Source organism: Sparassis crispa, assembly GCF_003851025.1.
Source record: "Sparassis crispa DNA, contig_000006F, whole genome shotgun sequence".
Lineage (NCBI taxonomy): Eukaryota > Fungi > Basidiomycota > Agaricomycetes > Polyporales > Sparassidaceae > Sparassis > Sparassis crispa.
This window is the reverse complement of record NW_020939753.1, coordinates 994,746-1,018,353: the sequence shown is the minus strand read 5'-3', so window position 1 is coordinate 1,018,353 and position 23,608 is coordinate 994,746. Positions and strand designations below refer to the sequence as shown.

The 23,608-nt window shown below is 53.0% G+C and overlaps 10 protein-coding genes across 10 annotated transcripts; 5 read left to right on the top strand and 5 right to left on the bottom strand.

Annotated features, from left to right (window-relative positions):
- Nucleotides 1–471: 471 nt before the first annotated feature.
- Nucleotides 472–2,385, bottom strand: SCP_0703810 (Casein kinase I homolog HRR25; the record flags this gene model as incomplete). The annotated part of the gene is made up of 5 exons (XM_027760307.1): nucleotides 472–1,182; nucleotides 1,245–1,570; nucleotides 1,632–1,866; nucleotides 1,961–2,238; nucleotides 2,313–2,385. The coding sequence occupies 5 exons, from the start codon at nucleotides 2,383–2,385 to the stop codon at nucleotides 472–474; spliced, it is 1,623 nt and encodes a 540-aa protein (XP_027616108.1).
- A 1,445-nt stretch (nucleotides 2,386–3,830) lies between these two features.
- On the top strand, nucleotides 3,831–6,109 carry SCP_0703800 (Endo-1,6-beta-D-glucanase; the record flags this gene model as incomplete). The annotated part of the gene is made up of 15 exons (XM_027760306.1): nucleotides 3,831–3,911; nucleotides 3,972–4,128; nucleotides 4,185–4,219; nucleotides 4,273–4,321; nucleotides 4,373–4,447; nucleotides 4,504–4,646; nucleotides 4,703–4,769; nucleotides 4,827–4,900; nucleotides 4,954–5,127; nucleotides 5,184–5,342; nucleotides 5,395–5,411; nucleotides 5,465–5,628; nucleotides 5,684–5,864; nucleotides 5,931–6,000; nucleotides 6,053–6,109. The coding sequence occupies 15 exons, from the start codon at nucleotides 3,831–3,833 to the stop codon at nucleotides 6,107–6,109; spliced, it is 1,503 nt and encodes a 500-aa protein (XP_027616107.1).
- A 623-nt stretch (nucleotides 6,110–6,732) lies between these two features.
- SCP_0703790 (Ribonucleoside-diphosphate reductase large chain) lies at nucleotides 6,733–9,834 on the bottom strand (the record flags this gene model as incomplete). Its single annotated transcript, XM_027760305.1, has 10 exons — nucleotides 6,733–7,480; nucleotides 7,540–8,164; nucleotides 8,218–8,441; nucleotides 8,498–8,734; nucleotides 8,786–9,127; nucleotides 9,181–9,301; nucleotides 9,351–9,492; nucleotides 9,547–9,604; nucleotides 9,657–9,718; nucleotides 9,772–9,834. 10 exons carry the CDS (start codon nucleotides 9,832–9,834, stop codon nucleotides 6,733–6,735), a joined length of 2,622 nt encoding a protein of 873 aa, XP_027616106.1.
- Nucleotides 9,835–10,161: 327 nt separating this feature from the next.
- On the top strand, nucleotides 10,162–10,899 carry SCP_0703780 (hypothetical protein; the record flags this gene model as incomplete). Its single annotated transcript, XM_027760304.1, has 2 exons — nucleotides 10,162–10,504; nucleotides 10,565–10,899. The coding sequence occupies 2 exons, from the start codon at nucleotides 10,162–10,164 to the stop codon at nucleotides 10,897–10,899; spliced, it is 678 nt and encodes a 225-aa protein (XP_027616105.1).
- Nucleotides 10,900–11,289: 390 nt separating this feature from the next.
- SCP_0703770 (hypothetical protein) lies at nucleotides 11,290–12,661 on the bottom strand (the record flags this gene model as incomplete). The annotated part of the gene is made up of 3 exons (XM_027760303.1): nucleotides 11,290–12,127; nucleotides 12,180–12,352; nucleotides 12,422–12,661. 3 exons carry the CDS (start codon nucleotides 12,659–12,661, stop codon nucleotides 11,290–11,292), a joined length of 1,251 nt encoding a protein of 416 aa, XP_027616104.1.
- A 2,428-nt stretch (nucleotides 12,662–15,089) lies between these two features.
- SCP_0703760 (NAD/NADP-dependent indole-3-acetaldehyde reductase) lies at nucleotides 15,090–16,530 on the top strand (the record flags this gene model as incomplete). Its single annotated transcript, XM_027760302.1, has 10 exons — nucleotides 15,090–15,128; nucleotides 15,204–15,248; nucleotides 15,307–15,370; nucleotides 15,431–15,564; nucleotides 15,617–15,726; nucleotides 15,777–15,858; nucleotides 15,917–16,011; nucleotides 16,067–16,192; nucleotides 16,244–16,296; nucleotides 16,355–16,530. 10 exons carry the CDS (start codon nucleotides 15,090–15,092, stop codon nucleotides 16,528–16,530), a joined length of 924 nt encoding a protein of 307 aa, XP_027616103.1.
- Nucleotides 16,531–16,857: 327 nt separating this feature from the next.
- Nucleotides 16,858–18,186, top strand: SCP_0703750 (predicted protein; the record flags this gene model as incomplete). Its single annotated transcript, XM_027760301.1, has 3 exons — nucleotides 16,858–17,028; nucleotides 17,127–17,320; nucleotides 17,382–18,186. 3 exons carry the CDS (start codon nucleotides 16,858–16,860, stop codon nucleotides 18,184–18,186), a joined length of 1,170 nt encoding a protein of 389 aa, XP_027616102.1.
- Nucleotides 18,187–18,506: 320 nt separating this feature from the next.
- On the bottom strand, nucleotides 18,507–19,112 carry SCP_0703740 (hypothetical protein; the record flags this gene model as incomplete). The annotated part of the gene is made up of 4 exons (XM_027760300.1): nucleotides 18,507–18,605; nucleotides 18,664–18,726; nucleotides 18,782–18,901; nucleotides 18,960–19,112. 4 exons carry the CDS (start codon nucleotides 19,110–19,112, stop codon nucleotides 18,507–18,509), a joined length of 435 nt encoding a protein of 144 aa, XP_027616101.1.
- A 274-nt stretch (nucleotides 19,113–19,386) lies between these two features.
- SCP_0703730 (predicted protein) lies at nucleotides 19,387–21,484 on the top strand (the record flags this gene model as incomplete). The annotated part of the gene is made up of 22 exons (XM_027760299.1): nucleotides 19,387–19,492; nucleotides 19,551–19,606; nucleotides 19,662–19,675; nucleotides 19,734–19,762; nucleotides 19,824–19,833; nucleotides 19,888–19,947; nucleotides 19,995–20,004; nucleotides 20,058–20,075; nucleotides 20,135–20,160; nucleotides 20,209–20,234; nucleotides 20,284–20,318; nucleotides 20,374–20,398; nucleotides 20,456–20,467; nucleotides 20,521–20,536; nucleotides 20,586–20,631; nucleotides 20,684–20,778; nucleotides 20,838–20,897; nucleotides 20,955–20,982; nucleotides 21,035–21,092; nucleotides 21,142–21,166; nucleotides 21,220–21,367; nucleotides 21,428–21,484. The coding sequence occupies 22 exons, from the start codon at nucleotides 19,387–19,389 to the stop codon at nucleotides 21,482–21,484; spliced, it is 960 nt and encodes a 319-aa protein (XP_027616100.1).
- A 471-nt stretch (nucleotides 21,485–21,955) lies between these two features.
- Nucleotides 21,956–23,420, bottom strand: SCP_0703720 (Sterol-4-alpha-carboxylate 3-dehydrogenase, decarboxylating; the record flags this gene model as incomplete). The annotated part of the gene is made up of 4 exons (XM_027760298.1): nucleotides 21,956–21,991; nucleotides 22,050–22,791; nucleotides 22,854–23,179; nucleotides 23,229–23,420. The coding sequence occupies 4 exons, from the start codon at nucleotides 23,418–23,420 to the stop codon at nucleotides 21,956–21,958; spliced, it is 1,296 nt and encodes a 431-aa protein (XP_027616099.1).
- Between the last annotated feature and the right edge of the window lie 188 nt (nucleotides 23,421–23,608).

Sequence of the window (23,608 nt, the reverse complement as noted above, 5' to 3'; positions counted from 1 at the left end):
CGAAGAAGCCGAAAACTGGCTTCGAGCCCTGATCTCAAAACCAACGTCGTCTTCGTTCAGATTTCTCGAAACCCGTGTCGAGCCAGCTCGAAACCCGGTCGAAACCCCTACTCTGAAGTACCCTAATGCCCTACTTCCATCCGACTTAGCAGAAGTGAACGGTTCACACGTGATAGCCGCGCTCAAGAGCGTCTGCCAATTCAAATCGTGCCACTTCCTGTTTTCTCTCGACAGTGCGAACCAGGCTGTAAGTAACCCAGGACTGGACGGCACCTGGGCAGATCTGTTGCGGAAAGTGGACGGGCAGAGTAGGAATGTATCGCATATCTGTCCAAGAACACAACCCGAATCAGCACCCAAGTCTGAAAAGTCAAACGGGTGGACTCACAAAATTCGAAGCTACAATATCGACGTTAGTTTAGTACAAGACAATATCCAACCGAGAACAAGAACGGCAGCACCCCCGCCAAGCTAGCCCAGAGATCTCAACCTCCCCGACAACGCATCCAGGAATCCGAACGCGTCTTTCGTGACGGTGCGCCCGCTGCTGCGATTGATGACAGTCCCAAATTCCGCCACCAGCTGTGCCAGCGCCTTGTTGCTCTTCGCCGCCGCCGCATTCCGCCGCAGAGTCCACAGCTTGTTCGTCTTCACATGCCGCGGCTCGGGCCCTTCCTCCACGCCGTCCGCGGCGCTGTTGCGCGGCCGCGACGTGCGCAGCGGCTGCACGTACACCGACGGGTCCGCCATCTGCTTGTACAGAGCGTCCAGCACCGCGAACCCCTCCTTCGTCAGTGTGCGCGACCGGTTCTCCTGCAGCACTTGGATGAACTCGAGCACCACCCGCGCGAGCGCGACGTTGTCCGTCGCGTCAGGCACCGCTTGCGCAAGTTTTGCGAGATGCATGGCCTTCGGCAGCCGCACCGCCGCCGGCGCCTTACCCGGAGCGTTCTCGTCGTCGCTGCTGATGACGATGACGTCGTCCGCATACCCTGTCGGTGCTGCGGGTGCGTTGGCGTTCGTCACACGTACTCTGTTGGCGACTTCGCTGCGGTCACCCAGCACCTGGCGTTCGCCCAGGTGCACGTTTGCCATGTCGTTGACCAGGCCGTTGAGGATTCCCTCCACCTTTGCAGGATCAACTGGTTGCGAGCGTCGCGCTGGCGGAGCTTGCACTATAGGCTGCGATAATTGTTGGACAGCGTGAGTTCCTATCAAGATCGTGAAGAACAAATATAACGCACTTGTGGATCTGGCGGCGGCCAGATGAAGAGCGAACTGGTAGGTTGTCCCTTGTACTCCAAGAGAGCCTTGAATTCCTCGATCCAGCGAGAGTAATCAGGGCACTCAGCGAATTTCAATCGGCGGCAGTAACGGAGGAACTCCTCGAATTCTGCTGGCAGACCACAGCAGAGGTCTTCGGGGCGGGTATCGCGCTTCTCACGCATGAGGCGGTCGTGCGCAGCGTCCGTTCTTGGGACGCCATTCCGCGTCCAGCTGAGGCCACCGGGAGTGAGGAGGTGTATGAGCATCAGCGCCACGGCCTCGAGATCATCTCGGCGGGAGGGTACTGCGTCGGGCAGCAAAGCAAGCATCAATCAAATGTACATGGTTGGCAGCCTTTTACTCACCTCTGCCTCTGCAATGTACTCCCACGGAGGTGAACCAATAGTTGCCTATGAAGTCGCGCTTCACCTTGCTGTCTGGTATATGGCGCTTCGTAGCAGGATCGATGTAGAATTTCGAGAAGCCAAAGTCTATCATGTAGATAATCTTGTCGTTTGGCGGCAGCCCGACGACGCAGTTCCCAAGCTGGATATCACGATGCAACACGCCACGCGAATGCATGAACTCCAATCTATTGATCTTACCACGCACAGATCCGGGACGGCAGGGGAGATAACCATGCGAAGAAGCGTTGACATTACGACGGGGACGCGGAGGCAGGGAGCGGACTGACCACTTGCATCCCGATGCAGCACACGCTGCGCAGGTCCATGACCGCCTTCCCGCTCCGCCGAAAGAGCGAGTCGAGACTGGGGCCGAGCAGGTCGATGGCGAGGTAGTCCCACTTGCCATACGTGCCGTCCGCCCACAGCGTCGGCATCCCCAGTCCGCCCTGCAGCGCGGGGTAGAAGTGGCGCTCATAGCTGTTCGTAGGACATTCGGCGTTTAGGCGCTGGATTTTCAGCGCGACAACTTGGCCCGTGTGTAGGTTTGTGGCGCGGAAGATGGATCCTGGGTTGCATAGAGTGAGCACACACCACACATGTCTGGTGCGCAATGCGGATGAGTAGAAGATGCGTGCGCACCAGAGAAACCTGACCCCAGATTGTCGCCGAGCCACCAGTTGCCTATTTGTGGTGGATAATAATTGTGTGCCATAGAGAGCAGATATGGGCGTCAAGAATAGGATGTCGCGATAGTATTCAAGAGGCGGCGAGGAACCCAGTGTGGGGGCTCGCGTCGTGTAAATGAGAAGTATAGCCGGAGATCGGAGCGACTATTCAGTGAGACGGATGCATATGGTCCGTCGAATACTCGGAATGTGAGTGAGTTAGCGCAAAAGCTAGTAGAAATAGTAGAAAGTGGTTTCTCCAGCTGCGATCTCTGAGCCGAGTGCGTAGTGTGGTGTCCTGCTGCAAAGCGGGCGATGGTGAGGTCAAGAACGCAGAGTACAGTGTACACTCGAGGTCAACATGCGTTCAACGATCACGTGGCAGTCGCGTCGCGTGAAATGGTCACATGATAGTATTTCCATACGAGGAAGATCCGAAGTCTTTCCGATCCCGCCAAGCTGCGCCCTGCTCTTTTCTGTGTAAAATTCCGTTATGGCGAAGGACACGTCTGCTCACCTTAAACCGTGCGATCTGGCTTCTGGGCTAAATTTCTCTTTTTTTCAGAAAAATTGTCATGGCGAAGGTATAAGCAGCGGCTTGCCACGCCCATTTTCTGGCTCAATCACATCGGCCGGCGCAAAGTCCGGATCGTAATCCTGTGTTCCGACATGGTATACCTGTGCGGCATCAGTGCTGTACTAATTTGCATACTTCACTCGGTTTTCAGGGTTCTCATCTTGCGCCAATCACTTCTGTGCATTCATATTGTATCTTACCATGCGGTCCCGGAAGGTTCTGACAAATCTTATCGACGTCGCCTCATGTTTCCACCTCTGGAGATGCTCTGGCCCCCATCCGTCCTGGGAACTTTATTCGCGCTATCAGGTGCTTACCAGGGCCGAAAGATCTCATTCTGTCTGGTCAAGGGATTGCTACCTACCATCAGCCTCCAGAGGCCGCCATCGTCTTGTGGTTCATAACACTCATGGTCACTGGCCTTTCTCCATGGAGTTGGGAATTCTGCCCGCAGGTGTCTTTACTTTCCCACCGCGAGCGACATGGTCATGAGGCATCGTCGGGTGGCCTACGGGCCACAATGCAGCCCTATTCTGCATTCTCTGCGCTCGCTCTTCGTCAGTCTCTGTTGATCTGATGGATGTCGTCGCTCGTGCATCGCAGTGCTACCACCGCGTCAGGTACCGAATTTGAGGATAATCGATGGTCAGCGGCCCAATCTTGTCCAGTGCTGTGCCGTGCACTGCGGAAATTCACATCTGATGGTACTCACGAATCTGGCGCTGTCTCTATGAGAGTCGCGGACGGACAAAAAAATCGAAACCTCGTGGCTATGTTGCACAATGTGCTAGCCATGGTGGCAGTTGCCGACGGACGACGGAAATATAAAGGGCCTCGCGGGCGTTTGATGTGACCTTTGTTTTTTACTTCCTCTTTCCCTCCGCATACGCCTCCAGGCCTAGGACTCTTGTCAACATGTTCTCGCGTCTGCTGGCCTCATGCGTGCTGTTGGCAACTCCCATTGCCTCACAGTCCATAACTTCCATATATGATATTGTACGCCGCCTTTCCGATGCAGATGCGCCGCGACTAATTACTGTGAACTATTCTTTGAAGTGGCAAACGACATGGAATCGTGATTCACTATTCACTTACACCAATCTTTCACCCAATCCCATTCCTTGGAACACGCCCGGAGCAATCGGGCAGGCGGATATTGTCGTGGACGATTCTACGGTCTACCAGCAGATGATCGGCTTCGGTGCTGCCTTGAGTACGTGGCCAAAGCTCCGCCTGGTCGTGTTAGTGAGCTCATATACTTCCACGCAGCCGACTCTTCTGCAGAGATCCTGAGCAACCTTAAGGTGTGCATCGCGTACCGTAGAACGAATGATTACCGACATACTTTGCGCTGTAGTCTCAGAATGCGGCAAACTACTGGAGTGTCCTGGGCTACTTGTTCGATCGTAAGTGTTGACGGTGTGTTAGTTCAATCCTTCGTGACTGGACCGATTTAGCTACGGACAGCAAGAACGCCGCGGGTGTCTCCTACCTTCGTATCCCACTTGGTGCATCCGACTTCTCTGCTTCCGGTAGGTGAAGGACGGTTATGGAGAGGAACTTGTGCTCACACATCTACGATCCCCAGTCTACAGCTTCGACGACGTCAGTGGAGACACTGCGCTCAACAGCTTCAACATCGGCAACGCGCCGTCCTACCTGTTCTCTGTCCTCACCGACATTCTAAGCATCAACAGCGGCCTGAAAATTCACCTTGTGCCCTGGTCGCCGGTAAGTTATCTTCGAGTGCCTGATCATGCAACAGACAATCCTTAGATATCACGCAGCCGGGATGGATGAAAGACAGTGGAAGTATGTCTGGAGGGTCGTTCCTTGATACGTACACTGATACCTGTAAGCCTTCTATCCCACTCATCTCGAGTCTCTACTCAACGTGATATTCTTTCCCAGACGCCAACTATCTTTTGAAGTGTGTGCAAGGTTTCCAGTCCCAGGGTTTCAACGTATGGGCAGTTGGCATTCAGGTTGGCAGTAGTATTCAAGTCGGATGCAGTTGCGCTGACACTGCACTTCGCAGAACGAGCCCCAAAATAGCAATCCTTCGTATCCAACGTGCCTTATCTCCGCTTCCCAGGAGGCCCAGATTGGTTTGTCTCTGAGAACGTTGTTGAACAACAACGGCTTCTCTAGCGTCATTCTGATTGGATACGAGCACAACTGGAACGATGCCGCGAGCTACCCGGAGCAACTCGTGCGTGGTCCGGCTCTTCAGCCTTCGATGTCATCGTGCTCATATCTCCTTGATAGATGCAACAAGCCGCCAGCGCATTCGACGGCGTGTCGTTTCACTGCTACTCCGGGAACGTGAGCGAGCAGGCGACCTTCGAGCAGGCCTATCCTTCCAAGTCAGTCCACTTCACCGAGTGCACGGGTTCGTATGGCAGCGACTGGTGGAGTGATATCAAGGTACGCCTCCCCGGCTGATGAACTGTGCACATGATTGATATGTTACGTGCAGTGGTACATAGATAACATGTAAGACTTGCGCTCCATTGTTCCTGCACCCATGCCTAACTATGGGTCCACAGCTACTTTGGCGCTCCAAACTATTGGGCGAAGACGGCAGCCATGTGGAACCTTGCTCTTGACGGTAACGGAAATCCGATGCTTCCTGGATCGAACAGCTGCAGCCCTCCCTGCCGCCCTATTGTCACCGTCAATAGCAACGGTAGCTACAGCTACAACCAGGAGTGTGCGTATACATACTACATATATACGGCGTCAATCTGACTTTCGTGCTCTGCTAGTCTACGCCATGGCTCAGGCGTCTAAGGCCATCCTTCCCAAGGACTCCGGCGGTCCGGTCGGTCAGCGCATCGAGACGACCGTGGGCGGTTCGTTGAACTGGGGCTTGGTTGTCGCTGGCTATGTTACTGGACGGGTTAGTTCCTCCGACTGGAATCGGTACAGTCTCGTGGTCCTCAATTGGTAAATCGGTCTCGAATAACCCCGGGGATTGCCACCGCTGATTATCGTATTCGTCCTGGTCTCTAGGGATGATCAGCCCAATGGTTCTTGGGATCCGACCCCAATCGCGACCACCATCGAGTTCCGCGGCTATCAGGTAAGTCAACGACACCTCGCGAAGACTGAGTTACTGATACTGAAATGCCCAGGCTACATACACCTTCCCTGTCGGAGTGACCACCCTCACCTGGTATGCTCCCTCGTAATGAAGGTCGTTCCACTTTCAGCTTCGCAGTGAGCTTTGGGAGAAGCTCGCCGCAGTCATTCATTTTATCTACTGGGTTTATTAAAGTCACGATCTACAAGGCCTTGCAGGTCTTGCCCCTCCATTCCCTTCACACTCCCCTTCGTTTCTATCTGGGTCTCGATGTTATTTAATTTGTGAGAATGCTGGGAATCTCTGTATGTGTTTGTCCGCTCGTTTCATACCACACAGTAGACACGCGGTTGATAGTGGTAATGGGTAGATGTTGCACCTTGAACAAGTGTCAGTGCTTCGAATCGCAAACTTGGTAGCAGTGTTGTCCAATGGTGAGTACAGTGCAGGGGCGTGCGCGTTGGCCATCGGCATGATCTTCGAGTGCATCCCATCATCACGGAGCTTTCGACATCACAATGTAGACGATAATCGGAGGTCAAGAAGACAGTCTATTAGATATATGCTAACGGTGACCAATATACAACGAGAGGTTACAGAGTTCGAGTACAGTTTTTGAACGCATGCAAAATGAGACAGAGCGGGCGAATCTAGATACATCGAGGGAGAGAGCAAACCAAGGAGCTGAACAGGAGATGTGACAGAGCACCACAACGCTTTGACGAAACACGCTCAGCCTGAGCACATTACGCAGGCTTCCTTGTTCTCCAGAGAGCACATCAACTTCGCCTGCTCGACCTCCCGGTCACGCTGACGCAGGAGCGCTGCGGCGAATTCGGGATCCTGCTCTGCCGCCTTCTTCGTTTGGTCATCGAGCGACAGCGAGCCAGACTGCTCAGGGAGCGAGCGTACCTCATCTGAAGGCGAGGGTGTGCTTGAGTGAGCGACGGGGCTGAACCCATCCAAGGACGTGGCAGTGCTGATGGGGTTGGGAGCGGGCACAGCATGCGCCGCCTTAGCCGCATCGAGCTTGCCGGCCTGCATGCCCGCGACCTGCTGCCTTTTCGCGTCCTCAAGGACGCTCTGGTCGACAGTAAATTGGATAGCCTGCGCGGCGGGGCGCGTGCGGAGGTAGTACATGCCCGTCTTGAGGCCCTTCTTCCATCCGTAAAAGTGCATGCTCGTGAGCTGGCCCGATGTCGGCGACTGCAGGTGCACGTTCAAACTCTGGCTCTGGCAGATGAACGCGCCCCGATCCGCGGCGAGATCGAGCACCTTCTTCTGGCTGATCTCCCAGACGGTCTTGTAGATCGCCTTGATGTCATCCGGAATCGAAGGAATGTTTTGCACGGAGCCGTTGTGCGCGATGATCATGTTTTTCATCTGGTCATCCCATAGTTTACGGTCGACAAGCTCGCGTAGTAGCCAGGGGCACACAACTTGGAACTCCCCAGCGAGCACACGGCGGGTATAAATGTTACTGTGGGAGGCGACCGCGTAAGCTGCATGAAAAGAAACTCACTGTTCTAAATCTCGCACCTGGTATATGGCTCGAAGCACTCATTGAAGCCGAGGATCTGACTCGTGGACGCAGTCGGCATAGGAGCAACCAGGAGCGAGTTCCTCAAGCCCGTACGCGCAATCTTTGCTTTCAGCTCAGCCCAGTCCCACAGATCAGTGGGCGTTACACCCCACATGTCGTACTGCAGCTCGCCTTGCGACGCCGGGCTGCCCTTATATGTCTCGTAGGGTCCGTCCTTCTCCCCCTGCTCGCTGCTCGCTTCGAGTGCCGCGTGGTAGATAGTTTCGAAGATCTGCTTGTTGAGCAGGCGCGCCTCGGGCGAGTCGAACGGCATGCGCAGAGCCATGAACGTGTCCGCGAGGCCCTGAACGCCCACGCCGATCGGACGGTGGCGCATGTTCGAGAGCCGTGCCTCCGGGATTGGGTAGTAGTTCACGTCAATGATACGGTTCAAGTTGAAGGCGACAACCTTCGCAATCTCGTGCAGATACTTGAAATCGTAGCGGCCATTCTTGATGAAGGAGGGCAGTGCGATAGAAGCCAGGTTACAGACGGCAGTCTCTTCGGGTGATGAATACTCGATAATCTCCGTGCAGAGGTTAGAAGACTTGATGGTACCCAGATTCTTCTGGTTCGACTTGGCTGCAGCAGAAACAATTGGAACATTGGATGCCATGAGATGAGTTGTGACGTACCGTTGGCAGCATCCTTATAGAGCATGAAAGGCCCCCCGGTCTCAATCTGAGCATCCATGATCGCATACCATAGTTTCTGTGCCTCGATGGTCTTCCGGGCACGTCCTTCTCGTTCATATTGTTCGTACAGTTTCTCGAACTCTTCGCCCCATACCTCGTGCAGGCCCGGTGCTTCGTTAGGACAGAACAGTGACCATTGTCCACCTGACTCAACACGTTTCATGCTATGCACAACGTCAGAATCGTACGGAACATACAAAAGGACCATGTTATGACTCACAAGAGGTCGGGGATCCAAAGGGCGTAGAAGAGGTCGCGCGCACGGACTTCCTCCTTACCATGATTCTTCCTGAGGTCAATGAACTCGAAGACATCTGCGTGCCACGGCTCGATGTAGATAGCAAAGGCACCAGGGCGCTTGTTGCCGCCCTGGTCGACATAACGAGCCGTCGCGTCGTACGCACGGAGCATCGGTACAATGCCATTAGAGTACCCGTTGGTGCCCGCAATGTACGACCTAAAAACTAACCGTCAGCACGGCAAAGAGAATGACCATCAGGTTACGGACCCTGTGGCACGAATGTTGTGGATGTTGAGGCCGATGCCGCCCGCAGTCTTGCTGATCATTGCGCAGTTCTTGAGCGTGTCGTAGATACCCTCGATCGAGTCATCCTTCATGCATACCAAGAAGCAAGAACTGAGCTGAGGATGAGGCGTGCCAGCATTGAATAACGTCGGTGATGCGTGCGTGAAGTACCTCTCAGACATAAGGAGATACGTTTTAATGGCTTTGTTAATTTCAGATCCATGGATGCCGACAGCAACACGCATAAGCATGTGTTGCGGGCGCTCAGCCACGCGACCGTCGATCTTGAGGAGGTATGACCGCTCAAGAGTCTTGAAGCCGAAACTGATGCAAATCCTCAGCGTCGATGACAGCGGGAAACATGGATGAAAACATACTAGTTATAACTGAAGTCGCGATCATAAATAATTGCAGAGTCGAGTTGCTCGGCGTTGGCCATAACAACGTTGTACGTCTCGTCTGAGATCATGCTAGCTGGGCGACCATTCTTGGGGTTGACTTGAGAAAAGATGAGCATAAGTACGTGGGCAAACCACGATCGACATACCATATGTATACAAATCTTTAATGACAGCGGAGAAGCTCTTCTTAGTCTCCTTGTGTAGATTGGAAACAGCGATGCGCGCGGCAAGGATCGCGTAGTCGGGATGTTTAGTGGTGAGGTATGCTGCCGTCTCCGCGGCTAGGTTCTACAAGGAGCTACGCGTGAACATGTGTTCGCTTGCGAGACGCGGAAAACTGACGTCTAGTTCAACTGTTGTGACACCGTTGTACACACCCATGATCACCTTCTGGGCGATGCTTATGCGACGCGTCAATGGAAAGTGGAAACACGATCGAGACAGAAATATACCCTATGGGGTCTACATGTTCATTGTCGAGACCGTAACACAGCTTGCTGATGCGTGCAGTGATCTAGGGGCCGCATTGTAAGTGGGGAACGACAAGGGCGGGCCCAAAACGCGTACCTTGTCAAACTGAACACCCTCCTTTCGTCTGAGAAAAGCCGCGAGAGTCAGCAAACAGACCATGGCACGCGACGCGACGCGTCAAGGCGCGACATACCCATCTGCAAAAAAGAAAATCTAGATCAACGGCGGGCGGGAAAAGGATAGGAGCATGGGGCGTACCTCGCTTGAAGACATAGGAGGCCATTTCTGTAATGCGGTGGCGAGCGAACGTGCGGTATGAAGGAAATAGGTAGGATAGGACGCGGTGGTATAAAGACAAGAGTTAATGAAACGCGACGCGCCGTCTTATAATCCGCGGCGCGTGTCTGTTACTAAGCGAAACTCTAACCGTGCGAACATTAACATTACCGCGACGCGTTATTGCTCTCTGTTTGGTTCTAGCATCACATGACGTATGCGTTCGAACGCGCCGTGACTTGCGCTCACTTCTTCAGTTGTCCATTCCTCTCTTCCAACGATATTCACCGCCAGATGCCCCAAGCTCAACAAATTCAGGCTTTCGGTCCTCAATATGCGGGACCCGTCCTCCGTGCACCTTCACCTTCCAGCTCCATTGAATCGGCGGATCATCAAGACGAGACCTCTCTCTCTGACAGCGAGCTTAGTCCATATGACTTTGCTATGAAATGGGACAAGAAGATACGTCTTAATGATCCCCGCCCAGATGAAGAGGCAGCGAACAAAGAACCCTTACTCCTTCCGCGCCCGAAGACAGCTGCCGAGGAGAAACGTACGTCGAACACTCACTGGTCTCGTGTTCGTGTTCGTACTCATTATTTTCGACGAATAGTGCTGCACGAAAGAGTGATGATCAACCTGCGTGAGCAGGTGCGATTGCTAGAGGATGAGTCGCTGTTCGAGCAGACTGTCCTGCGCGGGTCTAAGGTTGGGCTAGAGCAGCAGCCGTCGACCAACGACATCGACGAGATCATGCACAGCCTCATGAGTCCTTCCACAAGTATCGGGTCAGCTGCTATCATTCAGCGGGCTGGTTCCTCTGGCACAGCGCTCAGCATAGGCAATGCGCGTACTCGCAGTCAGGACACAGCTGGAGGCAACGGCACGGATTCGAGTGGTACGACTGTAGACAAGCGTCCGACGAAGGGCAAAGGGAAAGCCCGATGAGTGTAGAGCAGCGTATGCAACGCATACTCCTGCCCTCACCAAACAGCAGCACTTATATCGTAATTCAGATGCTTTCCCATTGACCGATTGCAATCTACCAGACACCTTCGATCTCTTTCATCGCGTCGATGAAATGTTCCTGACGAGCGACTTACTCGTCGAGTACGTTGCTGATTAGCGTCCGGCCAGCCACACGTCTGATCTCGAGTACAGTGTGGTGATAAAGCTGTGGTTTACACTACCCCATGCTACCGATGCAATAGCTCCGGTATAATGGTAGTGCATCGGCAGACTCTGCATATCCTATCGTATACAGATGAAGGCGGATGGAGAGGAACGAGTATTGTACACATAAAATACAAATGTGTAAAACTTCCCTCGCATATAACGTTAGTCCACAAAGAAATCAGGTAGAGCCTCCTCGAGAGCCTTGATCTTCTCCTGCATCACCTTCTTCGCAGTCATCCTGCAATCATGATGCATGTACGTCGCAGAGCCCCAGCGCTCAAACTCCTTCACCATTGCCCTCATGCGGCCCTGCACGTCTGCCAGGCCGAGCGCGAGTACGGAGTCGCTCTTAGACTTCTCCTTCCAGAATTCGAGCCAACTCTGCGTGCACCCGTGCTGATGCCAGGTCGCGCCGCACGTCGGCGCGTGCTCGAACTGCAGCGGCTGCAGGCGGAAGGTCTCCCACGTCTGCGCGAGACGGTGGAACCCCGAGAGGAGGCGCAGCCGCTGGTTCGGCGAGACTACCAGAAGTTCATCTCCATCCGTGCCCTCCTGCGCCTTGTCGGGTGCAGGTGCCTGACGTGGGCCGTCCATGACCATCTTCATGCCGTGCTGGAGCACTTCCATGTACGCGACGCCACGGAGCGCACGGAGGCCGAGGTCGTCCGCGAGGGTCATGGCGAGGAATGCGTACTGGATCTGCACGTTCATGCGCTGCTTGAGCAGCACGACGAGCGCAGTGAGCAGTCGCGTGTGACTGCACGTCTGCGCGAGCCGCACGAGCCGCGCGATGCGCACGCCGCTTGCGGCGACATCCTTCGCGCTCACGAATGGCGGGTAGCAGAAGATCGGTGTCGGCTTCCGGTTCACGTATTCGTTCAAAGCGTCGAGCGCCCATGTCTCGACCGAGCGGAAGGAGTACTTGTTCGCAACGTGCGCGATGTCCATCATCTGGTTAAGGTCGGCGGAGGGGGAGAAGACGGTCATGAGCTCATTTGGTCTGCATGCGCATGTGAACAAATATTCGCTGCTAGAGCGGTGGCTCCCCTTACAGTGCATAAAGAGCCCATAGAAAGTTCTTGAATTCCGCGACCGTGTCCCCAGTTAGTATGATCGGGTTGTAGTCAGACGATCCTTCCGTCTCGGAGCGGCCATCCTGCGGCACAGGCATGTCGAACATCGCGCTGAAGGACGAACAGTCCCTGGTCAAAATCGTTCGATGCACCTGTGCACATCGCAAGGAGATCAAAGCCGTTGTTGGACACGCGTGCTAATAGAGTAAATGAGATCGTACATTGAAGAGCGTGTTCTCTACGCGGAGTATGCAACTTCCGTCGGACAGGTAGAACATGTCGTCCTGCACGACCTCGCCTTCGTATGGGACGCGGGGCTGGAGTTCCTGGATGACCTCCGAGTCTTCGTCCTCGAGCCTCGCGCGCTTCCTGCTGGGTGAGCCTGGGGAGGGCGATCTGTATCGCCCTGCAGATGACGAACGCGAAATATCTGTATCCAGATCTAGAGAGTCTACACTCATCGAAGCGAGCTGAGACTCGGGTGGGTGCAGAGTTGTACTTGACATTAAGTCCGCAAGGCGGCAATCGGCCCGCAACAATGAATGCTCATAGAAACCCTAGCTTAGGGTCTCCGGATACCAAGGCGAGCAGAAAAAAAGAGAGACTTTTCGGGTTCAACACACTGGGGGCGGTAAAAGGACTGCCGTCCTTGCCAGGATGGTAATAGCCAGTATTTGTTTCTGACCAGGTGCAGGAGGAACGTACATCAGGAAAAGTCAAATCTGCTTAGCCTCCTTATCTGCCTTAATAAGGAGAAATAAGACAATCCTTCTTCTTATTCCTTCTTATTCTTCCTTATTTCTCCTTACTAGGGAAGCGCCGACTGGCGTCGGCCTTGACCTTGCTTGCCGAGTGGTAATGCATTTGTTAGATATGCATGTAGTCTAGACAATTTGAAGGGTATCAGTAAATAATAATCACCCCCCAAACAGAGTGGTTTAGGTTGTACAAGATTGGAGGGGAAGTTCACAATTCAATTTCAGTACTTCAGATCTCAGACGTCAGAGCCATCATTAAGTGAATGGGTGACGAACACCACAGATTCACTTCTAGTGAATTTTCTTTATAGACTACATACATGTGCTGTGACAGGGAAAAAGCTGAATTAACGGCGGAAAAAAACCTGGGTCCGATAGTTGTAGTTAAGTGTTGAATGGACAAGTACAAGCATACAGCAACCAGGCTGATTTTCGAAAGAGAACGGACAACTGGATAATGTTTGTTACTGGATGCCTTCTATTGTGAGGTTGATCACTACTACTCACTCGGCTGTTAGGCCATGGGTCACAAGTGCATGAGGGGCTCATGCGGTTGGGGCCATATATTTATACTACACAGTAATTCTAGGAGATTCCAGTATGTTCTCCGACATACCTATGTGCTGACTAATATATGTTTCCTGATTGGGAAACCACCAGCCCTAACACCTTCCCGTAGGATTTAGAGCATTTCTAAATCATAAAACGGACTACGAAATGCCCCACTGTGTCGGAACAGCAAGATTTGCGAGACCGTAACGACGTGAGACCATGATCACTAAATCAAGTTCTAGACGGTCGGAGGACGAACGGCAAGATGATGTAAGTGATGCATAACACCAAATATAGGCGATGATGGAGGTTGCGAGGGTGCGGAGGTCGAAAATATAGTTTAGGGAGACGTTTAGAATCTGGAAGGGGGGGTCGACCCCCATAAGGTTTAGAAAGGTCTCACTTTGTTCACTGCGTTCGGTCTTGGAGTCGCACAACATCAGGAAAAAAATTGGCAGTCACACAGAAGGTAGCTTATATGTTGTATATTTGATCCAAAGAGGTTCGAAGGAAAACGGGCCCGATTTGAAGGAACGGTGACAGAGATGCAATCGCAATTGCATTACTGGGGTAACGATAGTACAGTCTGTTCAAGTTGTTGAATATATAGAACCATCGGCGAGCGTCGTGTACAATCTGTTGCGCGGCGTTGCTTATTCAATCAGTGGATGCCTTCCCGTAGCCGTTCTAAAGCTAAATTTTGTCTCTAAATCACTCCGGCACGTCGGCCAATTGATCTCCGACGAGCCTGTGAAGAGACTGATTTGCACGCAAGAGCGCCGAATCGGTCACAGATCGTCATGCTTGCCGACGTGCCGTTCCCTTGTTCTCCCTCTAGTCGGAGTTTTAAATGGCACATTTCACTGTCATGCCTAAGTCCTCCAAACTTGCAATTCAGAAACTTCGCACTCTTCCCCTCCGAGTTTGACTCCCAAGTTGCACAGCCAAGGTATTTGGGACTGTGCACATCTATTGCATATTTTTTTGTGATTTTTAGTGCAGCAAAATGCGGCAAAACGGCGAAATTGCATAACTAGACCAGATTGCAGTACTGGGGTAACGATAGTACAGGGTTAACGATGCGACGACCGTGGGAGTCGAACATAAAGGCCTTAACCGGAGACACTCGGGAGAGAAGTCGGGCAGGTACGGGGCACGGAAAAGTGGTGCAATTAAGGGGGGCGAGGAGACCTTGGCAAGCAAGGTGATTTCTTCTTTTTACTCTTTATAAGGAAAATAAGAAAGAATAAGACGGAATAAGAAGAAGGATTGTCTTATTTCTCCTTATTAAGGCAGATAAGGAGGCTAAGCAGATTTGACTTTTCCTGATGTCACAGCCTCGCAGAGATAACAACAAGCGCCCGAATAATCTTAGACTGCCAACTGAACTCCGCACCTATTAGTATTACTTATATATATTCGTCAGCTAGAGATGACTTGACGGAAGATAACGTTGACTCTCGCGGTCAGGCCTTCAGGGTCCAGGAAGATGCATACATTATAACTTCTCCGTGTCGGCAGACCAACTCCTGTTCGTTCTGCCTCATCACCTTCCTTGCAGCGAGCGGGAGGTTACGCCATGCCCTTCGAGTCTGTGACGCTCAACGATGGCAATGAGGTTAGTAGCGCGCTGCTTAAAGATAATTCGTATCAGTTGGCGCGAGGGGACGCTGACCATGCGTGCCGATCCTAGATGCCTACAATTGCCTTTGGGTCTGGGTCGAAGTGGAAGAGCCATGTGAGTGACCAGAGTTCACGCCGTACTTGTGTCTCAATTGGCTGGTGGTGCTCCGCAGGATGTCACGGACTATGTGATCCAGGCCATAGAGACGGGCTTCTCACACATCGACGCTGCCCAAGGTGAGCATCGAACGTGGACGTCTTGACGGGCATGTCACTCATGCTTTGAAAACGATGTAGCTTATGGCAACCAAGACAGCGTCGGAGCGGCCATCCACGAGAGCGGGCTCAGCCGCTCTGAGCTGTTCATCACTTCAAAGTGGTCCCGGGATACTACACCGATTTCTGAGGCTCTTCAAGAGAGTCTGACTCAGGTGAGACCACATCTTCGGCATTCAATAGGATATTCATGGTAACCTTCCACAGCTTGGTGTGAAGCAACTGGACTTGTACCTCATCCATCAGCCTGCTATCGTGAAGAATGTGGAAGAGGCGTGGGGCACGTTTGAGAAACTCAAGGAAGATGGCTTGGTGAAGTGTGTATTTGGCCCGTGCGCAGTGGGTCACCAACTGACCTCTGCTGCAGGAGTATTGGTGTCAGCAACTATGAGCTAGACGATCTGCAAAAGCTCATAAAGGTTGCCAAAGTCAAGCCTGCTGTGAACCAGGTTAGTGAGTCTACGCCGTGCCATGATGTTGGCTAATATGGCTGTTCTCGGTTGCTAGATTTATTTCCATCCGTACAACTACACCGAGAACAAGGCTCTACTGGACTACTGCACGTCGCAAGGAATTGTAGTGGAGGCATACAGCAGTCTTGCGTGAGTGCCTTGAACGTTGCTCCTTTAAATTGTGGATTCAAAATCTGTACGACAGCCCGATCACCCGCTACCCAGGAGGCCCAGTCGATAAACCAGTCGCAGCTGCGGCGAAGAGGCTCGGTGTGACACCAACACAAGTAATCCTAGCATGGGTAAAGGCCAAAGGTCTAACGATCGTAACGTAAGGTTCTCACTGTATCGATCGCGTCTTCTTACTGAACGTTCTCGCCAGCACGAGTTCGAGTAAGGAGCATCTGGAAGAGTATCTCGCCGTCGGTGATCTTCGTGAGTTACAACAAACGTATCCTGTCCAGACTGTTCCCAACAAGATACCCTCCCGTAGCTCCTCTGACTGAAGAGGAGATTGCCGCGATCGACGAGGCGGGCGCGAATGCTCCTGCAACGCTGTTTGGTTACCAGTTGCCGATCAGGATTGAGATTGGACCCGCTCTCTGTGCGCTGTGCGTAATGGGCGTCGGGAAGCTGGCATGGCGGGCGTTCACGCGGTACTGGCACTAGACTGGATAGGTGTAGCGGCATGCATTCCGTGTTGTACAACAGGGATTTAGGTTTCGTTCTAGGGTTGGTAATGCATTCTACGCCGCGGCGCCAAGTCTGAGAGTTCAGTCAGCTCAGCCTCAGTGGACGGGCTCTGCAAGCGCCTATCATGCTGACTATGATAGACAAATGTCGCAGAGTCCGCAGACAGCGTCTTTGTATTCTCTCCAGGACTCTCCTGCCGGGTTCTAGCGTGCTGCAGTACACACAGCCGGCCACTGCGCCCACTCATACGTCCCAATTCACAAGCGCTGCAACTACTTCGATCTAGTGATTCTAGCCGCTCTCATGGATCACGACCACGACCACCTCCAGCCAGACAGTCCGCTCATGACGATGTCCAACTCCTTCTTGCGCGATGGCATGTTGCAGCTGTCCATACCTGGCCCGAGCAGAGATCCGGTGTACTACATCTCAGATGGGAACAGCGTGCTGCTGGTGGAGAATACTCTATTTAAGGTACGCATCCACGGCCTGACCACCGGCTGGGTGGTGTCGCAGGCACCTACCAGTCTGCTTCCCCGGACGTGTACTGAATATTGTGATACGGCAAGTAGGTGCACAGGTCGATCCTCACGAAGGACAAGTCCGCTTTCGAGACGATGTTCCAGCTATCCTCGGAGACGGACTCGTCACGATCGGACAGCAGCATGGCGGCAGCGCCGGAAGGGGAGAACGACGACAACCCCATCCGACTGCAGGGCGACAGCCCAGACGAGTTCCGGGCGCTCCTCTGGGCGCTGTATGCACTGTGAGCCCTGCCGCCCGCCCGCTCCGAGTGCGCAGCGCGAATTCACCGTTGTTGCTGGCAGGCCGCACGAGCTCATGCTCGCCACGACGCCGGACGCAAACTGCATGCAGCTCGTCCACCTCGCACGCATCACGCACAAGTACCAGTTCCGCTCTATCGAGACCTGGGCGCTCGGTGCGCTGCACATCTTCTACTCCCGCCCGGGCGCGTTCGACCTGCCCGGGATCCCGCCCGGGCTCCCGCACACCACCCCACCCCCGGAGGTGCCGTCGCTCGTTGCGATCACGGAGCTAGCTGCACTGTGCGAGCGCCAGGACCTCATGGAGCTCACCGTTGCGCAGTGGAAGCACCAGATCGGCGAGGGCAAAGACCTCGCGCTCGCGATCGGCATTGGGGAGCGCCTCAACCTGCGCGGCATGCTCGGCCTCGCGTACCACGCGATGATGCTCAAGGGGAAGCTGCACTGGGACGCAGAGCCCGCACTCACGCGGGAGCAGCGTGTGCGTCTGCTGTGCGGGTATTATACCCTCGGGAAGCTGTGGGAGAGCTTGCCGGCACAGCCCCCAGCGCTTTCGCATAGTGCGAGATGTACGAGCCAGCAGCGCTGCTCGAAGGCGTGGGGGGCGCTGTGGAAGGCTGTGCTGGAGCTGGGGACGGAGATCATACCCGGGTTACAAAGGGAAGACGTATTGGCGCGGCTCGTGCTAGCAGAGTGCACAATAAAGAGCCTCATAGAGCGGGATCTACAGGTACAGGGAGTTTCGGATCGACTACCGCATTGCAAGGAGAGTGCGCTCATTGCAACGACGATGAGAGTGCGGGATTTTAGGGAGGCGCTGTCGGACTATTTCTCGGATGACTTTTGATGTCACCAGCATTATGCCTTTTTGTTTTGATACTGCTTCATTGGTGCTTTGTTTGTAACACTAGTGTCGCTCTCCTTTTTCCTTATATTGCCATTCTTGTGCGACTTCGCAAAGTGGTAGCCGCTAGCAAGGCTGGGGTGAAACCATTATCTCATGAATGTGTCTTACCAATTGTAGGCGTACAATATGTCAACAAAAGTCCGCACTCAACTAGCTACATCTAAATACTACACAGAATTCAGCTTAAAATTCGACGCGCGAGTATCAGTGCTGTTTATCTATGTGGATGGGCAAGAGCTACTGACCACAAATCTATACATTCAGGGAGGTAGAACCTCTATACAGCCGTCCTCTATCTCTTCGCTCTGGGGAGTCTTGGACGTTATCTTGGCTTTGACAGCTTCGAAAAGTCTTTCTCCCTATCGGATCGTTCAGTAAGAATAATTTTGATTCACCATGGCTTCATTGGCACGTTACCTCGCGATGACGTTGCACCACATCTGCGTGCGCCTCTTGTATGTCTTTCAGCTGTATCCGATACTAAAGTATCCCATTATCAGGCCGCAGAGGCAAGCATAGAAATTTGAAGCAGTACGTCTGAAGCTATCCCAAAGGCCTGCTCGTAAGCCTGGGTGATGAACGCATTTATCTCGGTTAAAACGTCGCTGGTATCTGTCCGGGATGATGATCGGACAGCTTTCGCGAGCTGTTGAGCCTGAAGAAAGTGGAAAATATTAATGGCATGTCATAAAGTAGTGCGATCCACAGATTACCTGGCGAATGAACTCCTCGCACTTCTGTTCCGTCTCCTTCAGCTGGCGTTCAACTCCTTCTGCCTTGGTATCGATCTCCTTTATGACTGTCCCGGTGACGATGAGTGCGCGCTCGATTATACGCAGCTGTTCAACTTGTGTAGAAGAAGACATTGCCCACGAGGACGAGATAGGAGGAAGACAGAATGTGTTACATACCAGCCTCAAATCATATGAAGATATAGATCTCCCATTTGAAGTCGATCGGGAGTGCCCGATCCTCCCTAATTGATCGAAATTGTCATTTTCCCGTTTCCCACGCTCCCCACTGCTTCGGGCGTTCCCCGGCATATCCGAACCTACAGCCTCCGCTGGCCTACGCAAGTCATTTGGGCCTCAGTCCTCAGGGTCTGCAAACTGCCACACTGCACACTGCTCCTCCGTCGTAATGTCTGATCTCGGCGCTGTCTCTCTCAGCGAGATAAATGATACCTTTGGCGTGCTCTTGCTCGGTCTGATCTTCACGGTCACCCTCTATGGCCTGACATTCTTTCGTGCGTTCGCTGCTCTGCGCTGTGATATCGGTCTCACGGTCTGTTCTGTACGCGTCAGAGACATATTTCTACTATTCCCGTTTTTCATCCGACAGTATCTGGTCGAAGTGCTCGGTATGTCGCCGCGTCTTGTTTCATGAATGGTGCAGTTTATACACATATTGTACAGGTCGGTATGATATGGTATGCTGCTTGTCCATACCAAGTATATATTTTCGGTATCTAATCTGTTTCAACGCAGGGCGATGGACACCGCAACGACAGCTCTCTGTAAGTGGATGCACGCCCATTCCTCATTGACCCTGATACGTAGCCTACTACCTCTTCCTAGTATCTCAAACGTGCGTTCTCTTTCACGCCAAGATGTTCTCAAGTAGAATCTTATGTTCTGTCAGATTGTACAATTACATGATAACCAACTTCGTGGTCCCATTCAATCAACTTGATATGACCAAGTGAGCTTCAAGTTCTCATCTGTTTACAGTTTCTGAACCTAACGTAGGTCATTTGTCGTGAGTGCGAGCATTTGATTTCTAACGATTCAATGTCCCTGATCTTGTCGAAGGCCGAGAGTGGAATTTCGGTATGTACCTCAATCGCTTGTAAATAACACAACGGGTTTATCGTGCTGGCGTGTTACAGTCGTTCGGGATATTCGCTGTTCACACGTAAGTCTCGCAAATATCCAATCTACCTGCTCAGCTGATGTGCCACAGATTTTATGCCGTTCGCATCTGGAAAGGTACGTTGACTCCAAGTTCAGTCTCGACGCATTAAGTCGCAATGGCTAGTAAATGACAGGAACCCCATTATCCCTGGATTGGTTGTGCGCATTAACCCTCTTTTAAGCTTGCGCCTCGTGATCTTATGAAAACCCCCAGTTATTCTTTTCCGTGGCTGGGTTCGGTGAGTTGTCTGAAACGATGCGTCGCGTGTTTGTCTTAACTTCCTGGATATACACAGCAACCGGCTTAGGTGTGTTACCTCCTCTGGTACGACATAAGCTCATCTGACCCTATTGCCATCAGTCGGAACGGCACTCATGTATGTACAAACTCCCCTACTCGCACAGAGTTCCACCGAACCGTGACAGTTCCATGCGACCTCTTTTCTACAACTTCGTCGCGGGAGAAGTCGAAGTGCGTAGGATTCGAATTCCTCACCCAATTCATTGCCAATACTACACCGTAGATTGCGTCGATCGTGCAGTATGGCATCTACACGGCGTGCGACCTCATCATCCTCATCTCGCTCTTCTGTTCCAATGGTATTATCGTCATGAAGGCGTGCGTCGCGGGCCCACTTACCTGTCTTGCACTGCTCACGCCTTGTCCGTGGTATCCAGCCCTCAGAACGCGTATGAGTACATTGTCGTCAACTTTCTGATTCGCGGAACTTGCTTCACGTAAGTCGCCTCATACCTACCTGACTCTTGAAAGTAACACAACATTCCGTCTCTCAGTGTCCTTCAGATAGTGTGCCTGGTCACGGTATGTATCTTCCATCCTGGACACTTATTCCGGCTCGATTGTTCCTGTGCAGTTTATCGCCAAGCCCACCCACCAAGTCTGGATCTTCTTCCATTTCATCACAAGCAAGGGTAAGTGCCTAACCTCCTCTACATGTCCCTGTCTTGTCACCTATGACAGTATATGCCAATAGCCTGATGGCCATGTGCGTTCACTTCCCCACGAGCGTGTCCAGCATCTTGATGCGCCGCTTTCCAGGCTCAACTTCCGCGATGCTTACCGCGGGCGCGGTGTCACGGACGTGCATTCCGCCCAGTTCACATCGAAGGCAAACGGGACGCTCACCGGTCACGGCCCAGCGATCTCGCATGAGATGCAGCTGAACATGGCCAATTCGGACGGCAAGGTGCGTGACTTCTCAACACGCAACGGAGTATGTCGTCTGATGTGTTTCGCCATGGTGCAGCCTTCCGCACTCATGACGATGGAGCCAAGTGAGGTGCACTCTGTCAATGAGGAATAATACGACGAGGTCAGTTTGATGACTTCACTGAACATTTTTTTTCTGAACGAGTCCCTGACACGTCCATCTCGTCGATTTCATGTACTAGGGTGATAAGCAGAACGTGGATGTCACTAACACGCAGCAGTACGTGTTTGGCTCCCAGCTCCCGGTGGAATGTGGGATACGTTCTGACCTCAGTGCCTTGGTCAGAAAACTCGACACGGCTTGCTTGTCACCTTTGAAATAGCTGCTGTTTCGTTCCAGGTTTAAGGAGAGACGCTTCCAGTGGTGTCTTTGAATGCAGAGGGGAAGTACATCGCCATGTAACGTAATTCATGTTCATGTTGTATCTCGTGGCAAGCGTAATGTACCCAGCGCAGCGAACACAACAGAAGCACAACGGGGAGTTCCAGCAGAAGGGGATATCCAATATAAGACAGCGTATCATACATGTATAGCAGCTGTGCGTGAGCAATGTGTCCATCGTATTCATACTCTTGGAGTTCCATGCTCGGAGACCCACCACTAGAGCAGGTGGTATCAATCATCAGTGAAGATGACTTGGTCACGGGTAAGAACACACCTCAAGCGTCCTCTTCAGGCCCTCCTCCAGACCAACTTGAGGTTCATATCCCAATACCCTCCGCGCCTTCTCAATGTTATGGCACCTAAAAACACAGCTAAAAGTGACCCTGAATCGCGTCAAGCCAGGCTGCTTCCCCGTCAGCCACGACCACATCTCGACCGCACTCGCTAGCATCATCCCAATCTCGCGTGGGAAGCGTATGATGCCGCCCTGCGTCTTGCTCGTGCCAAAATGGTTGTCGAAGAAGCGGTACGCCATGCGTGGTAGGTCCCAGAAGTGCATTGGCTCGCCGTTCGTGATGAAGAACACCTGCCCCGCGACCTGCAGCGCCGCCGCGTCGTCCCTCTCAAGTGCGCTCTCAGCGAGCTGGTCGAACCGACCTCGCAACGCAGGCCGTGGGGCAGGCACGTAGTTCGGGTCATCCCAGTTCGCCGCGGCCTCTAGCACTTCGGGCGTCAGGTCGGTGGTAGGCCCGATCAGGCGGCTCTCGGACGTGGGGATGCGCCGCTTGCCGATGGTGCAGTCGATGTAGGGGAGGACGGTGTGCAAGCTTTCTTTCAGCTGCTCTATCTGCGCGGGTGTTCTGGGGACGAGCCTATCCGCAGCAAGAAGATGTGCGTAGGCAGCGTTGGTGACGTAAGTCCAGTCGAAGAGGTTAGTGTTGTCGCCGATCCGAAACTGAGTCTGCCCACGCTGGTAGACCTGGTAGAAACCCGCCATAACCTGCCGGTCGCCAGGCCTAGAAGAATGCAATTGTTTGGTGACAACATCGCGCAACTACGGTCCTGGGAGAGGGCTCACCCGAACAGTCCCGCAAGACGGAGCGCGACTGTGTATAGGCCGTCTTTACCATTGGCGGCAATGACTATTTCTTCCGCTTTGGCTTTTGACTCGTTATACGCGTCCATAGCTTTTGCGGGAGGAGGGAGACGTTCGTCGATGTCGATTAGGTCCTCACCGTTGAAGACAACTCCCGCGGAGCTTGTGTAGACGAGCTTTGGGATGGCCTGTGCAACTGCTGCTGCAATAACCGCCTTCGTACCATCCACGTTGACTTTCCAATACAACGCAGGATCGTCAAGACCGTGAGGTGGGGAAGCAGTGTGAATGATACAGTTCGCCCCGCTCTGCAAATCATCTCAGCACGGATTCACCCAGTTGTATTGCAATACATGCCTTGCTGAGAGCATCCCCGATCTGTCCCTCCTCGCTGATATCTCCCGAATAAAATGGAACGTCATGGTGTCGCTGAACGATGTCAAAAACCGACACGGCGTCTCCGCGGGCAAGAAGAGCCTCAACAATGTGTCTGCCCAGGAAACCGCTGCCACCAATCACCAGATACGTGTCCCGGGGAGCTGCAGACATCGTTGAACAGAAAAGGGGGAGATACAATGGAGATGGCAAGTGAATTCGTCCAGCGAGAGTGTCTGACCATTCTTCCAGCGCCTCGCGTAATTTCCTCGGACTTACAGACAAAATAATCCAGTGTTCTTTCAGGCGCCCAAGTCACGGGCTGGCGCGTCGCGCGCCTCGCGATCTGCAAACTCAACTTT